General features: G+C 47.5%; 2 protein-coding genes across 2 annotated transcripts in view; one reads left to right on the forward strand and one right to left on the reverse strand.

The window, feature by feature from the left end:
- Positions 1–2872, reverse strand: part of RGSL1 (regulator of G protein signaling like 1) — a gene marked incomplete at its 5' end in the record, with an annotated part of 123924 nt that extends 121052 nt beyond the window's left edge. The window contains one exon of the mRNA XM_070384382.1: positions 2863–2872. Within this exon, the coding sequence (XP_070240483.1) occupies positions 2863–2872 (10 nt within the window). The remainder of the gene's footprint in view (positions 1–2862) is intronic.
- A 1464-nt stretch (positions 2873–4336) lies between these two features.
- Positions 4337–14969, forward strand: GLUL (glutamate-ammonia ligase). Its single transcript, XM_070384832.1, is given in 8 exon segments — positions 4337–4495; positions 7187–7365; positions 8667–8828; positions 11622–11768; positions 12173–12300; positions 12498–12697; positions 13212–13276; positions 13279–14969. Coding segments are annotated over 7 exon segments (1119 nt in total). The 5' UTR covers positions 4337–4495; positions 7187–7199; the 3' UTR covers positions 13530–14969.
- The last annotated feature ends 3677 nt before the right edge of the window (positions 14970–18646 follow it).

The raw sequence follows: 18646 nt of genomic DNA on the forward strand, positions 1-18646 counted from the left end.
CAAGTTGTTTTTGACCATAATGCTAATTTCCTAAACTTTTAAATAAGCTTCAATAATGTTCCAATTAATCTAGAGAACAAAGATAAATCCATACAAATCTCAATACATTGAGAACAGGAACAACACTTATCTGTGAAAATCCCAGATTCACAAAACCATGAAACAGGTTATTAAACACACAAAATTATCTCCAAAGATTCCTTTTAAAAAGAACCTGTCATACAGCAATTCCCCCACCTCACCCTCCACCCTGGAATATACTGAATGTCTACTATGTGAGGCACACAGGGGAAGCCACAATGGACTCAGAGGTAACCCGGTTGGTTCCTGCACTGTGGATACAGTAGGGATTTCAGAGATTAGAGGTGGTGCCCAGGAATGCATCAGCCCAGCCTGAGAAGGCTGAAGGAAGGGAAACAGAAAAAGGCTCTCAAGGGAGCTGTACCTTGGAAGCATGTAAGGCTGTGAAATACTGCACTAAGGTGATTCGAGCAGGAGGCTGCAAATGAGCAAGGCCTCAGCTTTCTCACCGTTAAGCTAAAATGATGTAAAGATTAATTCTAGGATGGCATGGCTGTAGTTTTCTCGGTAGGACTTCTTTTACCATGTCATTAGTAAGATGAACTTACTTCCTCCCAATTCTCCAAGCAGTTTCCTTTTAGAGGTAAGATTTGGGGTAAGGCTCAAGACCTAAACCTTCAAGCATAATGTGTAGGCTGGGAAACTAAGCGTTCTTTACATTTGAATGGTTTCAAGGGGCCTTCAACAAAACTCAATTCAGACTAAACAAAAATAGCTAAGACCTGAACTTATCATTTCCTAACCTGAGCTTAAGAGTATATAACAATCAGAAAGGATATAAAGAACAGTTCCTCTGGGTTCAGTATTTGATAATACCGAACTGAGGTGAAACCTGGTCTTTCCTTCTTTACTTATGTAGCTTCAAGTCTGAAAGCTCGGTTGATTGCAGCTTCTCCCCCAAATTTGCTTTAAGAGTAATGACATCAGCTTCCAAGGCTGTTTCTTTTCCTTTTATTTTTATTTTGCTTCTAGATTTTACAATGGTCTATTCTTTTGGAAAGAACTGGTGTTGGTTTATTAAAAAGAGAAAAAGTTTATAATGCTGGGTTGGGTTTCCAGGGTGTTCCTCAAGCCTGAGTCTCAGCAGTCTCTTCAGCATGAGTTAAGGTTTTGTTCACTGCCTACTGAAATCATCCAAATGTTAGAAAAACTCCATTTCCCAAACTACATGTTCTGCTTAAAGATTTGAGTATGTTTGAGCCTTACCCCAAATCTTGTCTCTGAGTGCAAGGCCACCAACTACACAGGCCCTAGGAAGGCACGCTCAGGTCACTAGATTAAGGGTTTACAATCTGCAAAGTGAGACTGGGTCCTTTAAAAGAGAAAGAAATTGAGAGAAGAACTCATAGGTAAAGTCCACCCCAAACAAGGCCTTTATTTCAAGCAGCAGAACACTGAAGAAGTCCTTTTTTTCAGTCCCCAGCCATTTCCGCAGATTTGGAACCAAATTTTGACCTGTGATGTTTCTCTCCCACTCCACCCACCCCTTGGACATAGCTACTCTAAAAGAAAAAAGCCTGACTTCAAAGCCCATGAAACAGAATCCCCTGTCTGCTTTGATATTGAGTGTACCAGGAGACAGAAGAGTCCACGGTTCAAATGCTCTAATGCTTTTTAGGGAGCAGGAGGAGACTGGGGGTGGCTGGCAATTTAGGGAAGAAGGAGAAAGAGAACAAAGGGCAGCAGACACAGCAAAGTCGAACTGGATGAAACAGGCCATTCTCCTTATAACTTCTCTAAAAGTCCAGTCTGGGTTTCTGGGGGCAAACCAGTTAGTTGAAGCTCTTTTCTTCTGCTTTTTCTTCCTTCATACTCTTTTAAGCTTCCTTGAATAGTTCTTGAACTCATTTGGGCCCTAATTCAGTTTGGTTAAGTAAGTAGGGGGCTGACTAAGGAGGACAAGGCCTCTTGTTCTGCCTGAAAAACTCAGTGGTCATGTATTACCTTGCTAACCCTCACAAAGTATGCCCCCGGTCACATGAATGGATCAAAGCAAATCCATTTCCACTCTTGGAAAAGCAGCTCAAAGCACATGTTCTCTTGATGGTGCCGCTGTCAGTTCTGTGTAGTCAACAAACATCAGTTATTGACCGGTTATTGACCCCCCTGGACACTCCTGGGGGACACACAGATGAATAAGGAAGGTTTAGACACCAGCCAGGGCAGCAGGCTGACTCACATACTAGAAGCTTTAAGAACTGAGCTTTTCTATTTTCTATTCCGTGTGCCATCCCTACCTCTGGTGCAGGCGGTGACCAGTACAATAGAAGGCTCTGGCTCACTTCTGGCAGCCTGGCAACTGAAAATTAACGTTTTTTAAAACAAGAACATGGCCTTTCCCCTCCCAACACCCCCTCCTCAACCATTTAAACTCAAGACTTCACAGAAATAAACGGAATGAAGACAGCCCACTTTGTTATCAGATCTAAACCCACTCTCATAAAACTGATGGTGGCGCATTAATCAGAGTTAGAAGGTTGTACTTCATGGGTTACGGCAGGGAAAGAAATAATTGAATCCCTTCAGATTATCTTGGCCTACAATAATTAAAATTATTGCTTTCTAGCATTGCTGTGTGTGCCATCACAATTAATCCTTACAATATACAAGGTAGCTGTTATGCCTAATTTGTAGGCAAGGAAACTGAGGCTTCAGAAGTCAAGCCCAGATTTGAACCTACATTGCCTGACCTGAAGCCCAGCCTTTCGTCATCATTTGAAGGATCACAAGTTTAAGTGCAAGTGTAAGGACGGAATACCTTACACTTGCAAGGCGACTTACCTGGTCCAGAATGTCACCTGTCTGAAACACACCAAAAGCCTCTGTTTGAGATGAATCTTGAGTCTGTCATCTTAAAGCACCGCAGTGTTAGCCACACTCTCACAGGGGAGGGATGTGGACCAAAGAAGCCAAGTTATGTGTGTGGTCACAAACAACATTTCTTTTCCATATTTGTGGTACAAAAAATAACCAGAAGAGCAAACTTCTTCCCTTCCTCTTCCAAAGAAACATGATTTCTTAGTTTTCAAACAGAAAATCTCATTACTGGGGCTCTTGAAAGGTGCGATAAAGGCTAGACACCATCAGGAGGATTCAGGCAATAAAAACAGTATGATTAAATCTTATCACTGGTAGCAATGAAGACATTATGTTTATGTGTGTTGTATACATATATATATATAATTGTATATCTGTTGACAAACATCCCTTTCAAGACTTTGTTCACACACGCGTTTTCTCAACTATCCTAATAAAGCTCTGAGGAGAGAAGAGGAAGGGGTACTGATTCTCATTTTCCAGACTTCAAAGATGTTCAATAAACTACATGAAAAGCAACACCAGACAGAACTTAAATTTTTGACGTACCCAAGGTTTCAAAGGGGGAGATGCCAAGACCTCAATCCCCTGTCAGCTGCCCTTCTTGGGAAACAGTTCGCACAGAGGATTTCAAATCTGTTGCGCGGCTCTAAAGGTCCTCTCTTGAACCGCTTTATTTGATTTGCAGATGAGGGAACTTGGGTCCAGAGAGGATGCAGAGTTGCCTCAGGTGTGGCAGAGGCCGGCTCTGGGTCTCCGCCCGCCGGGATCCTCTCTACGCAACGAGACAAAACACAGCGCGTGCACCACGAACGGGAGATGGAAGACTTCAGGTCACATCCCCAAACCCGCCGAGGAGGCCGCCAAGGGGCTCTTTCCGGCCTACCTCCGGCAGCCCCCTGTCTGCGCCGCCCCGTCCGAGGCCGGCCCAGGCACCGGGGAGCCCGGGGCTACTGCAGCCCGCACACCGCCGAACTCCCTCACCAACAGGACCTGAGGGCCGGGCAAGGGAGTGGGGATTCTCTAACGACGAAAGGCAAAAGCTGGTGCCTGTGGGTTGGAATTTCCTCTGGGCCGTGCAGTGGGACCTGGGAAAAGAACCCTCCCTCAGAATATCTGACCTGGGGGCGCCGGGGGGGCGAGCACGCGGGGACCGCCCGGGGCCAGGCGGGCGGGGGCGCGGCAGCCCGCCCGGTGGGGTCCTTCCCGGCAGGCCCCGGGCCCTCCGCCCGCCGCCGGCTCGCCCTGCCTCGCGCCCCTCCCCCATGTCCCCTCCCCCACCGCCCTTTCCCTTTCTTTCTTTCCCGGGTCCGCTCGCCCCCACCCGGCGGCGCCCGCTCGGCGGCTCGCCCAATGGCCGCGGTGCCGGGACGGTGCATCAGCTGATCCGCCCGGGCTCCGGGCCTCTGGGAACCAATCAGGGCGCCGGGGGCGGCCCCGGCCGCCGATAAAGCGTGCTGGGCGGCGGGCCGCCCTGCAGAGCTGAGAATGGGAGAAGAGCAGGCTGTCTAAGCAGCACCTCCCCGTCCTCTTCGCCTCTCTTCTCCTCACCTCGCTCTCGCCGCCTGCTCGCCCTGCCGCTTTGCTCGGCGCCCAAGTAAGCACCTGGCCGGCCCGGGGAGGAGGGCGCGGGGAGGAGGGCGCGGGAGGGGGGGGGGGGGTCTCGGGAGTGTGCCGCGCCGGCCTCGCCGCCTCCCGAGTCGCCGCTCCCTGACCGATCGTCTCGGCCCCTTCCCACCTCCTGGCTCTACTCTGCGTCCCGGCCTGGAGGGAGGTGGGACCGGGGGTTCCCGCTTGCTTTCGCTGCCCGCGGCTCCGGGCGGGTCTGGGTCGGCGATGGTGGGGCGCCAGGCTTCGCGGAGGGCGGGGAGTTGTTTTGATCTTTCTTCAGCTGCTGGCGGCCCGAAGCGCCGCCCCTGGAGGTCGCTGGGCAGGACGAGCCGAGGAGCCCGCTCGCTGCCCGGGCCCGGCGCCCCCCGCTTGGCCGTGTGGCGTGCGTGGTGGATGGAGCGGTCCCCTTGCGGGAGCCTCGCCCTCTTTCTCCGCGGCTGCGGGCGTCGGGGCACGGTTAGCTGCCTACGCCGAGGCCAGGCGCCGGGAGAGTCGGTGGTGCGGCCCGCTCCCGCCGCGGGGTGTACCCCTGTGACTGAACAATGGGGAGCCCGGGAGCGCGGCGTGGCCGGCGGGCGCGGCGGGTGGAGAGGCCTGGCTGGCCGGACAGGGGCAGCAGCGGCGCGCTGTCCCTCCGGCGGACTCCCCAGCTCCCCACCCCCTCCCCGCCCCGGCCTTGGAGGGGTATGGCCCCCTCGGCGACGCCCTGAGATCCAGTCGGGGGCCCAAGGGGAGGGGCGCCGACTTCTGGGACGTTTCAGTGGGAAAGGGCTGCTCTCAAAGTGGATTTTCCCAACTACCCTGGGGGCGGGAAGCGGGGATGCTCCCCCGGCCGCAAATCCGCGAAGAAGAACACGAACGAAGATGAAGACGACCTGGAATCTCGGTCCTCGGGGTCCCCCTCCAACTGCTTCGGCTTCGTCGCCTACTCGGTGAACGCCGGAGAGAAACCGCGAGTCAAGATCAAGTCGACTCAGGAGCCTTCGTATTCCTGCTCCACCCGGTGCGATTCCGACCGCACTCCGACTCCCTCTCCCTCTCCGTCTCCCTCGCCCAGAAAGCTCCGGTGCGTGGACCAGCGAGAGCCCGAGACCCACGAGAGGCGCGAACGCCACTCCAAAAGGAGAAGGGCCAAGGAGGGCATCATCGATACCTTTGATCTTACGTGGCTGGGGTGAGTGAGGAGCAGGGATCCAGGACCCTGCTCCCACCGCAGCTGCAAGAAACCGCTAAGGACCGCAGAATCCCAGCCCTCCATCCCCCCCACCACGTAAAATCTCGGCATCTCGGCGGCACTAGTTGATAGAGCAGGCGGCTGTTGGCATCCAACCTGTCACGGAACCGAGTTGGCATCACCGAAAAGAGCAGGCCGCGAGGCTTAAGGGAGAAAGTGTGACTTGAAATTGGAGGTGGTAACCGGTGGGAGAGCAAAGAAAGCCAGAGACGGGGTTATAGCTGGGAGCTGAAAGGGTCTGGGATTTCTCCTACTGGCTTTTAAAGGCAGGATGGGCGATGGGCATAAGGAGTGGGATTTGGATTTGACTGACCAAGTCTAGAGGGAGTCGGCAAAGATTGTCTGCTAACACAACTTGACAGACAGCTTCTCTTCCCGGAGGGGAAGGGTGAGGCTGTTGCAGGGAGAAGCAGTTGTTTTCAGCTGGGCAAACATGGACGGTTGCCCATAGAAACTTTGCCACTGTACTTCACAAAGTTGCCCAAGTCATTGGAGGGGAACAATATGTTCCTTCTCCAGCCACCCTGGGCGATCAATGGGGGAGGGAGGAGGTAGAACGTTTCCTTTTTGTGTTGGGGTTTGGTTTTGTGGCTTCAGTGTCTCTTCTTTGAGAGGTTTTGCGGTGGTGGCTCGCAGATTTTAGCATGCCTCAGCTTTTGAAACCCCAGATCTTTTTGATTTAGAAGTGGGAATTTCTTAATTAACTTAAAGTTCTCTGGTGGAATCTGGTCACTCAAACTTAAGTCTACTCTTTGAAATGAGAACTTTGCCTCAAACTGATGGAAGTCATGCCAGTGTGTGTCTTAAAATCTAGGTTGGATCAAATGTACCAAAGTACACATTAGTCGTTAGGAAGCCACCAGCTCTTAAATCTTATAGCTAGCCCCGGTTTCATCCTTCCAGCTAAATGGGGATGGGGTGGGTTGTTTATTTGGAAGGGTGGAGGAATCTTCAAAAGAACTTTTATTGAGGCATCCTCTGGGGTGTAAGGAAAAGGGAAAACTTAACCAAGAGATCTAGCAACCAAGCCTTTCTGTGGCCGGATTTTACTTGGAGACAGATGTCTGTTCTGCAGGCTGTTTCTGAACTTTCGTATTTTGTTTTGGGTTCACCACCCCCCACCCGCCTGCCCCCCAGTATCTTAGTATGAAAAATGAAACAATTCCTCTACCTCTGACATACTGCAAAAATAGAACTTAGTGCTCAAAAGTTTAGATTCTGGCTTGAGGAAGCGAATAAGGAGACTTTTGTTCAGCATAAAACTTTAATCTCCCTGAAAGCAAGTTAAATAAATGTACTGTACTTTTGAGTGTGTGACTTCCAAAGGGAGGGGCCGCCACTCCCACTGTGACTTCTTGATTTAATTGTCCTTATTGCGTTATTCCTGCAGAGGATCTGTTTGGAGTTGGTGTTCTTATTTTATTTTTTTCTCTCTCTCTTCAGAACACCTTCCACCATGGCCACCTCGGCGAGCTCCCACTTGAACAAAGGCATCAAGCAGGTGTACATGGCCCTACCTCAGGGTGATAAAGTCCAAGCTATGTACATCTGGATCGACGGTACTGGAGAAGGACTGCGCTGCAAGACCCGAACCTTGGATTCTGAACCCAAGTGTATAGAAGGTGAGAGGCTGGGCAGAATTGGGGGTGGGTGGCAGCCTGAGACCAAGCCACTAGATCTGGCCTCTTTATTCTGATGTAAAGCTTTTCTAAGGCAGGACTTTACAGACTTTATTCAGTCAACATTAAGCTCCTACACTGCCTCCAAGCATTAACAATGGACCCCTTTATTTAAATTGAGTCTTGCATATCGAAAGAAAAAAGATGAAGTCTGGGGGAGGGGGATTGGGAACTTTGTTGACTTGGGCATCCCATCTCAGGCTGATCTAAGGTACCCCCAGGAACCCAGTTTGAAAACCAAAGCTCTAACCTGACTATTCCATCTGCTATACAAACTCTTTTGAATGTCATTTAGGTTCTAGATGTAAAGCAAACACCCTAAAAGTGGTATCTAAGTAGAGCTAGCCATCATTTGTTTTTCACTGATGCACTTTTAGAATTCTTAAACTGGCTGATTGCTTATCCTACAGAAGCTATTATATGAATTGGGATGACTTTTGTCTTTTTTAATTCTTTGGTCTAGAACAAACCATAGCTGCCCTCCTTCTGGAAAGGGACTGAGGTCCATCATCTTTTACCTGATTTAGGATAGCTTACTCTTCTGATAATGCTCACATTTGAGTGAATGAATGAATGGCTATAATACAATACATATAGCATGTACCTGCTATGTGGCAGGTATTGCACAGGCCCTGGAAATATAAGATAAGAGTCTAGTCTCTGCTTTCAGAGAACTCATAGTCAACTGGAGAGAGATGAAGGAACTCGCCTTTAAAACATAGTGTGGATAAGTTACGTGGGAGCACCCTTGAATAAGTCATCGTGCTAGTGTCTGTTTATCTGTTAAAATAAGGACACCACATGAACTGGGACTGTCCATTACACAGTGTGGGGTAGGGGTGGGAAGTGAAAGAAATAAGCAACACAGATGGCCTATCAGAGAGTATTTCTCCTGTATTTCAACTCTTTAAATGATGACTGACTGACTAGAAATGTCCACTTTGTCTCCTGGGTGTCCAGTAGACTTATTTACAGAGGAAACATTATTCTTAGGTTGTTTCTGTGATTGGCACTTCTTTTAAGAAAGTGATACAATGGTCTTACTTGGAACACAGAGAGAAAGGACTGTAGGGCAACCTGCAAACATCAGGGTTTGCCTGTTATTAGCAGCAGTCATGCATCACTGACTTTCTGGACAAGACAGTGTAGATCCTTAGAGAGAAAAAGGTAAGTGAGAGGCTGTACTCCTCCCTGAAAAGTTCTTGTGCTTGCAACTTTAATTTCCCCCTCTCTTTTTCTCACAGAGTTGCCCGAGTGGAATTTTGATGGCTCTAGTACTTTTCAGTCTGAAGGCTCCAACAGTGACATGTATCTTGTCCCCGCTGCCATGTTTCGGGACCCTTTCCGCAAGGACCCCAACAAGCTGGTGTTCTGTGAAGTCTTCAAGTACAACCGAAAGCCTGCAGGTTTGTATAGGATAGACTTAATCCTAATCCATGAATTGTAAAGTTGTGGGGGGAGGATATTCCAAAATTGGTATTGGGAAGACGAGCTTATCCCAGAACTGTTAGAAGTTAGAACTAACTTCTAACTAGAAATCTGAAGGACTGGACATGCATCTCCCCATCCTGAACTTCCTTGTTGAGAGAGGTTGTGTGGTCCGTCCTCCCATTGTTGGCTGCAGAAAACCACACTGGATTTTTGCTGGAGGAGTGCCCCATGTCACAGTCCTCCTGCCTGTAGATTTTAAGAACTTGGATTCTAAAGTTAGAATGCTGGGTTTGAGTTTTACTTGTCACTTCCCCCATTTTAAAATGGGGGGAAATAGAGGGAGGGTGCTATAAGTATACTTACAGCTATAGGAAGTATAGCTGTATGATTCTGGGTTTGATCCTTGGGTCGGGAAGATCCCCTGGAGAAGGAAAAGGCAACCCACTCCAGTATTCTTGCCTGGAAAATCCCTGTGGACAGAGGACCCTGGCAGGCTATTAGTCCATGGGGTTGCAGAGACTCGGACATGACTGAGCGATTAAGCACAGCACATAGCTGATTCACGTTGTTGTACAGCAGAAACCAACACAAGACTGTAAAGCAGTTATCCTCCAATTAAAAAATAAATTAAAAAAAATGGAGCAACTAATAAAATCCGTCTCATAAAATTGTTTATAGAGGATTGAGTTATGTGCAAATGATTGAGTAGAATTTTATGTCAAATACCGGTTGCCTTTTTGTTCCACAGAGCTTGTCTTCTTTCTCTGTCTACTGACTAAAACAAGAGCATCTTGGTTCACTGATAACGTATGTTTGCCGTGAGGTTTGCTGTAACTGCACCTTTGGTTTTTTCTGGCAGACCTGTTTGTCCCAGTTTTCTGCCATTCACTTTTTTAAACTCCGCTGGAGTCTCACTTCCATGAAGTCTTGCCATACTTGGCCAGTGAGACTTTTTGGCAAGTCCTTTCTTAGTGACTCTGAGCCTTACTTGTCTTTGTTTTAAAGTGAAAAGTGAAAGTCGCTCAGTTGTGTCCAGCTCTTTGTGACCCCATGTCTATACAGTCCAAGGAATTCTCTAGGCCAGAATACTGGATTGGGTAGCCTTTCCCTTCTCCAGGTGATCTTCCCAACCCAGGGATGGAACCCAGGTCTCCTGCATTGCAGGTGGATTCTTTACCATTTGAGCCACAAGGGAAGCCCCCCAAAAACTCTGTCTTAGGAGGCATTAAATTGTGGTGAAAGACCTGAGTTCTGAAGTCAAGACAGGCAGGGTTTCCTGATTCTGCCTGCCCCGGCAGTTTACCTGCCATCTCTGAGCCTCATTTTCTCACTTGTAAAAAGGGAGACTTATAATACCCATCTTAGGGTTATTAGGAAAATGCAGCTGGCTCTGCAACCCTGTGGACTGCAGCACACCAGGCTTCCCTGTCCTTCACTGTCTCCTGGAGTTTGGTCAAACTCATGTCCATTGAGTCAGTGATGCCATCCAACCATTTCATCCTCTGTCATCCCCTTCTCCTCCTGCCCTCAATCTTTTCCAGCATCAAGGTCTTTTCCAATGATTCAACTCCTTACATCAGGTGGCCAAAGTATTGGAGCTTCAGCTTCAGCATCAGTCCTTCCAGTGAACATTCAGGGTTGATTTCCTTTAGGATTGCCTAGCTTGATCTCCTCGCAGTTCAAGGGACTTTCAAGAGTTCTCCAGCACCACAATTTGAAAGCATTGATTCTTTGGCGTTCAGACTTCTTAATGGTCCAACTCCCACATCTATACATGACTACTGGAAAAACCATAGCTTTGACCAGATAAACTTTTGTCAGAAAAGTGGTATCTCTGCTTTCTAATACACTGTCTAGGTTTGTCACAGCTTTCCTTCCAAGGAGCAAGCATCTTTTAATTTCATGGCTGCAGTCACCATCCACAGTGATTTTGGAGCCCAAGAAAATAAAGTCTGTCACTGTTTGTACTTTTTCCCCTTCTGTTTGCCACGAAGTGATGGGACCAAATGCCATGATCTGAATTTTTTTAATGTTGAGTTTTAAGCCTACTTTTCCCACTCTCCTCCTCTACCCTCATCAAGAGGCTCTTTAGTTCCTCTTTGCTTTCTGCCATTAGAGTGGTATCATTTGCATATCACAGAGGTCTGAAAATGGTTCCTGGGACATAGTGAAACAGCCAATAATAATCTGTAAAGATCTGTTACAGCATAGCAGTTTTTCCTGGTTGAGCTTGTCGCCTTTTTTGGTTGGTTGGGTTTTTTTGGCATGAGCCGGTACTATAGAACTTAGCACTTTGTATCTTCTCACTGGGAATGTAAGGCTGTTTGACAGACTAGACAAATGATTCTCTCAATAAAAATTGTAGATTTGGCTGTAAATGCTTTAGAAACCAGGAATAGGTCTAACAGCTAGAAGAAGTTCTTCTGTGAATAGAGGGTTCAAGTGCCTGACATTTGGTACTTGGGAAGGGGCCAGCTTGCAGATAAGGTGAACCCTTGGCTGTGTCCTGTGGGTCCTCTCCCATGTGACTTTGTTATGACCCAGTTTAGTTATAAATAAAGCCTTTTGAGAGTCTCCCTACAGATACATAATCGTAGCTTCTCTTATCATCCCCTCTCACACTGACTGGGGTACCGAAAGGTTGACCCTGGGTCAGTTCAGTAAATAACATCTCAGGTACCTGGAATCTGAGGACCACTTCCCATCAACACGGGGATTCAGTGCATTTGTCCATATGTCTCTAATAGCGTGTCCACTCTTTCTCCTAGAGACCAATTTAAGGCACACCTGTAAACGGATAATGGACATGGTGAGCAACCAGCACCCCTGGTTTGGAATGGAGCAGGAATATACCCTCATGGGCACTGATGGGCACCCCTTTGGTTGGCCTTCCAATGGCTTTCCTGGGCCCCAAGGTAAGTCTCCATGGTGAGAGGTGAATCTTGCTTTTCCCCAAGTGCTTAATTGCCAAGAGAAGTCTCTCTGGAGATGGGAGTGAATCCTTGTAGATCAAAAAGCTAGGAGGCTATCCCCAAGACTGGCTGAAATAATAGTGTAGAGAGTTAGCCCTTGTGTTACCTAAATCCAAATAATGGATGTTGAGATGTTAACATTGCACGGAAACCATGGGCTCTAGTCGGTGTCAACCCAGAGGAGCCCACTGCACACCACTCATCTGCCTCCCGGTAAAGGCAGGGATGGTGATTCCAGGAGAAGGTGTGAGAACTTTCTGACTTCTGACTTTGGGCCATGCATCTCACTTAGATAGGAATTTTCTTGACATCCTGCCTCCTGATCTTCCATCTTGATGCCTCTCCAGGTCCCTACTACTGTGGTGTGGGAGCGGACAAGGCCTACGGCAGGGATATTGTGGAGGCTCACTACAGGGCCTGCTTGTACGCCGGCATCAAGATCGGGGGCACGAACGCCGAGGTCATGCCTGCACAGGTAAAGGTCTCTAGCCCACCACCTGCCCCACCTAGAGGCATGCGGGGGCTTTTGCTAGGAAGGGCTATTTGGTGCCCACTCCTTAACCCAAAGCCCTCAAGGTGGCTTGGAGTAGAGATGAGCAGGAAGCAAGTGTCGGCTTCTGGGTTGGGGTGAGCAGCTGGTTTTGCCAAGGCCCATCTTCTCGTTCTCTCTAGTGGGAATTCCAGATAGGACCCTGTGAAGGAATCGACATGGGCGATCATCTCTGGGTGGCCCGTTTCATCTTGCATCGTGTGTGTGAAGACTTCGGAGTGATCGCCACCTTTGATCCTAAGCCCATTCCTGGAAACTGGAATGGTGCTGGCTGCCACACCAACTTTAGCACCAAGGCCATGCGAGAGGAGAATGGTCTGAAGTGAGTGCCGCCTCCAGCCGGGGCCATTTCACTCTCTCTGCAAGAATACCTGCCAGGGGTTTGATATATTGGGGATGAGTAAGCTGCCTTCCCAGTTGGGGCCTTTAGCTCTTGGTTCAAAAACTGTCTTCTGATCCTGTCATTTTGTTCCTATTTGGAAAGTTCCCCCAAAATACTCTTCAAGTAGGATTCAAGGATGGTGATGGGGAAAGTTGACACAGATGAATGCTTTTGAAAATCTTAAGTAAGAACTAAATTAATAACAATACAAGCATCTGAATGAGCTTAATGCCTGTGGGTGGGAGAGAGTTTCACTGGGACGTCTGCTGCCTGCTCAGCACTAAGAGACACAGGTTGTAAGGCAGGGTGCTGCCTTTGTGGAGAATTTCTTTTCCTGGGGCCTGGAAAACAGTCTTTGGTAGGTGAGTCACTCCATTCTTAGATCCACACCTGCTCCTTGAAGGGCAGGTTTCCTGATGGCAGGCCAGACCCTCATCTTGCCTGTTTCTTCCAGGTACATTGAGGAGGCCATTGAGAAGCTAAGCAAGCGCCACCAGTACCACATCCGAGCCTACGATCCCAAGGGGGCCTGGACAATGCCCGGCGCCTAACTGGGTTCCACGAAACCTCCAACATCAACGACTTCTCTGCCGGCGTGGCCAACCGTGGTGCTAGCATCCGCATCCCCCGGACTGTTGGCCAGGAGAAGAAGGGCTACTTCGAAGACCGTCGCCCATCTGCCAACTGTGACCCCTTCGCCGTGACCGAAGCCCTCATCCGCACATGTCTTCTGAACGAAACCGGCGACGAGCCCTTCCAGTACAAGAACTAAGTGGACTAGACTTGCAGCCCTCGAAACCCCTCTTAATTCTACATCTTACTCCCACTCTCGCCCCTCTCAATGTTATAATAGCTATAACTCAAAGGGTGGAATATCAAGGTCTTTTTTTTTTTTTAATTTCTCACACCCAGTTAATATCTCTTGCTTTCTTTGGTCAGGACTGAAGGGGTCAAGTTCTTAATCACTTCACGACCACCTACCTACCCCTGCCCTTTTCTTTTTCCTATCACCGAAGCTTTCTAGTGCATTAGTTGGGAGTGGGGCGGGGGAACATAACCACTGCTTCCATTTAATCAGGTGTGTTTGTCCAATAGGCATAGCTCTCCGGACAGAGAGCCCAGTCGTTGTGAAGGGATGGGGAGGACTTTTTCTGAGTGGTTACTGAGTCGGGGACAGGGGTGCTGGATTCTATGGTTAGGTTAGGATTTCCCTTCTTGGTGGGAAGTTCCATTACTTACAAGGTTGTAACCAACTTTCTATCAAAAGTGAAAATTGGGGAAGGAAGGGTGGGAAGTCAGGTAGGAAAATGCCCTAGATCTCCTGGTGTGGTGCTTCCCTTGCCTGGGGCTCAATGCCCTAACAGGCTCCGCATAAATGGATGGATGGCCCTACCTTAAAAGAAAAAGTTCTCATTGTGTGGCCCTCCATTTATAACACAAAGCAGAGTAGTATTTTTATATTTAAATGTAAAAACAAAAAAATTATATATATGGGTGTGCAGATAAATGTGTGTTTTCTCTTTAGGGAGAAAAAGCCATTCTGGTTACGGGGAACCCAAATTTGAGACTAAGTAGTCTGGTTAGAAATAAGGATCTCCTTTTGAGTGGGCGTGGGGATGGGAGAGGCTGTGCTGGAAGAGTTGGCTGTTTGGGGCTGATATTCCCTCACGACCACTTGAGGGCTTCTCTCTGCCCTGCTTGCCCTTCTGGGAGGCTGACGTTGGTTGGTTAACAGGTGGAAGCCCATGATAGCAGTAGCCATCACCTGAGCCCCAGGTTTAAAAGACACACATGTACTTGTACACACAGGGGTTTGGAAATATGAGTTGGCTGGTCAACTTGAGCATGTTACTGACAAGGGGGTATTGGGGTTATTTTCCGGTGGGACTAGCATGTCACTAAAGCAGGCCTTTTGATAATATTAAAAAAAAAAGATTTTTTTTTTTTAAAGCAAAACAGAATTTTAGATTTTAATCATATTTGTTAGGGTTTCTAAGTCTTTGTTTTACAGAATTGCTTGTTTGCTTCAGCTGTCTCCTCCCCATCTCTGCTCTGGAGGAGATGGGACAAGTCTGGAGTCCAAACAGTTGTAATTTTGTATCTTGGTGTCTGTTCTCTGAGTGTGAAATATTCCCTTCCTTTGTTAAGATTCCTGAGGAGTTACTATTTTTTTTTTCTTTTATAATAAAAACAAACCCCACCTTTGTCCTTACATTTTCCTTAGTGTTTCTGGCTGTTTTGTGTTGGTCGCAGAAAGTGGGCAGTGGTTTTTTTCTTACCATGACAATTTCTAATTGCCATGTACAGTATGTTCAGAGTTAGACAACTCTTCATTGTAAACAAACTGTGTTAACTGCCCAGAGCAGCTCTTATAAATGTTAGGTTGATTTATAAGATCGCTTCTGACTTCTGTGGTTCTTTTAAGTCCCTATGTGCCACTTCATTTCCCTTATTCTACCAAAAAGGGAGTTTTTTTTTTTTTTTTAAAGAGGCAAAGTAAGTTCAGGTATACCTGTTTTTGGAATTAAAGAATCTTTCCTGAGGCTTATTGCCAACGAACCCCATCCTGTGCTTTGGAATCTGGAGTGTTTGGCTTAAGGCCTATCCAGGCCCTAAAAGTTTGCAGTAGTGTACAAACCCCTGTGCTCCAGAACTTGACTTTGGCCTATCACACTATCAGGTTTTGAACACTGGCTTGATTTTATTGCAGCCTAGTCTGTTTGCAACTTGTCTCACTGCCCCTACTCCATTTCATCTTCTGCCCAGCTGCCAGTGGTTCATCTAAATAGCAAATATTGACCACGTTGCTACTCTGGTTAAAACCTTCCAAGACTGACCTAGCTCTGAGGTGAACCAGCCCCAGATACGCCTTGATACGCTTTTCCTTGCACTAGTGAGCTGTTCACGAAGCCCCCAAAGGCTCTGGAGACACCTGTATGCCTCTGCTCTTTGTCCCTTTCCCTGGAAATTCTTCAACTTCCTGAGTTTATTTCCATATCAAGCTGGGTAGAAGCTCCATCTTCTGTGGTGCACACACCTCCAGCAAAAACACTCATCCAACAGTTTCACTTTGTAAGGTGCCAGGTACCGTAGGCAATAGTAAGTAATTACCTTTTAAAAAGATGGTATCCTCTATCAGTTTGGAGGTAGTTGTAGCCTGCTAACAGCAGATTTAGACATAAGTTTTCTTCGGGCAAGTGTGTATCACTCTAGTCTTACATAATCCTGCTGCTGCTGCTGCTGCTAAGTAGCTTAAGTCGTGTCCGACTCTGTGTGACCCCATAGACGGCAGCCCACCAGGCTGCCCCGTCCCTGGGATTCTCCAGGCAAGAACACTGGAGTGGGTTGCCATTGCCTTCTCCAATGCATGAAAGTGAAAAGTGAAAGTGAAGTTGCTCAGTCATGTCCAACTCTTAGCGACCCCGTGGACTGCAGCCTACCAGGCTCCTCCATCCATGGGATTCTCCAGGCAAGAGTACTGGAGTGGGTTGTCATTGCCTAGACACTTTTTTTTTTCTTGTTTTGGAAGGTTCGCTCAGTCGTGTCCGACTCTGCAACCCCATGGACTATACAGTCCATGGAATTCTCCAGGCCAGAATACTGGAGTGGGTAGCCTTTCCCTTCTCCAGGGGATCTTCTCAACCCAGGGATTGAACCCAGGTCTCCTGCACTGCAGGTGGATTCTTTACCAGCCAAGCCACAAGGGAAGCCTAAGAATACTGGAGTGGGTAGCCTATCCCTTCAGTGGATCTTCCCGATCCAGGAATTGAGCCAGGGTCTCCTGCATTGCAGGTGGATTCTTAACCAACTGAGCTATGAAGGAAGCCTTTGAAAGGTTAGGTCCTGACCTAATTTTCAAAGTAGGATGATCTTTACCTATTTGTTTGCTGGGTGTGGTCCCAGTCGGCACCATGTTGCAGCATGATTATTAAGAGTGCCCTCTTGCTCGGCATTTTCCAGGTTTTGCTGATAAATTATTTCAACTGAAATTCTGTTTCCCTCTCCCCAGCCAAAGTCAGTTTCCCTTCCCTGGGTCACCCCCCAACATACACACACCCCACTGTTCTTGGGAGCAGTGAGAGGGTTGGCATATTCTGTACAGCGCAAGCACTACATTGAGTAAATAAGCCAAGCATGCTGTTTTTGTGCTCACTGTAACCAATTCTCAAAAGGACAGAAAAGGAATTCTAAATTAACGTCGTCAGGATCTAGGTGGAAACAACCAGTATATTTCCTTCTCCACCCTCTTAGGTAGAGTTAGCTTTGGCCTACACGTCACAGTGCAATCCCTTTGTATTTCTAAGGTGTTTTCTTATAGCTCATTTAGCAGACACTAGGTTACTTGATAACTTTATCAGTGATAGATTAAATGGAGACTGATGGTCAAGCCTTCAAGCCTTAAAGAGACAGGCCAGTATTCACAAAAGGATGAGTTCCCTTGATTTCATCCTGTCGGTGATTGGATAGGAGCTGAATGACAACACAAGCTAACAGAAGAATTATTATCGTTTAGTCACTAAGTTGTGTCCAACTCTTATGAACCCATGGACTGCAGCCCGCCAGGCTCCTCTGTCCAAGGGAGTTCCCAGGCAAGAATACTGGAGTGGTTGCCATTTCCTTCTCCAGGGGATCTTCCCGACCCAGGGATCATATCCATATCTCCTGCATTGATAGAATTCTTTACCACTGAGCCACCTGGGAAGCCTGTAAGGAGCTAATAGAGGATTCCAAGGAGTTCCTCGGATGGTTACTGTTGGGATCATTTAACAAGCCATATCTGTGCTACTGGGTAGGATGGTAGTGCTGTGCTAAGTTGCTTCAGTTGTGTCCAACTCTGTGACCCTATGGACTGCCAGGCTCCTCTGTCCATGGAATTCTTCAGGAAAGAAAACCAGAGGGGATTGCCATTCTCTTCTCCAGGGGATCTTCCTGACCCAGGGAATCAAACTGGCGTCTCTTACGTCCAACCTGCATTGGCAGGCGGGTTCTTTTCCACTAGTGCCACCTGGGAATACCTAGTGGGTAAAAGAACTTCCTAAACAAATACTTGGTGCCAGGGTTTCAAAAATCTCACCAAAGGCTTCACTGAGGTTAATTTCATCTACTCCTTGGCCCTTACACCAACAGAAGTGCAAAGTTTGAAAAGTAACTTGCTATCCCAAAGAAAGCCTGAAACTCACACAGCTTTTGTGACTGTAAACTTGAAAAAACAGGCAAGGATCCTGTTTTTCTTTCTCAGGACTGTATCCTTACCTGTCATGTTGTCTGCAGGACTTGTCTAATGAACTATTTTTTAAGTATCAGTTTTGGGAGCTCTAAGCCCATAGCTCTATTGGGTGGTGTTAAACCCATACAGTCTTGGTGGCTTGGCTATGTTTTAACTCTGATCATGGCACTAAGATGAAGTTCTGTTTTATTGAATTTTTAATGACTACTGGCTTGGTTAATTCTGGCTGGAATCAGTCTGCCAAGAGCCTCATGTTGTTTTATGAGTCATGGCAATTCATCATATCTTTCCAAAGGCTTCAGGTAAATTGCTACTATAATAATCTGACTTGACTAGAGCCCTATCATTTTATAGCCTTTAGCTCAGTCACCAGCCACTCATTAAAAAAGAAAAAGTCAACTTGATTTTGTAATAGATATACACACATATACAAAATATAGACATATACCATATTGAGACATATGCATATATGTACACATTAGATACACAATAGAGGCATCCTACACAAACCTTTTGCAAAAACTATAGCACCTTACAAAGGAGACAGGAATTTATGAATATCTCTTCCAGAAGTAGTATACATTCAAGTGGGTTCACTGGTCTGAGAAGCTGTCACCAGGGAGTCAAGACATACATGCTATAATCATTCTCAAAGCACAGTT

This window comes from Bos mutus, chromosome 16 (assembly GCF_027580195.1).
Source record: "Bos mutus isolate GX-2022 chromosome 16, NWIPB_WYAK_1.1, whole genome shotgun sequence".
Lineage (NCBI taxonomy): Eukaryota > Metazoa > Chordata > Mammalia > Artiodactyla > Bovidae > Bos > Bos mutus.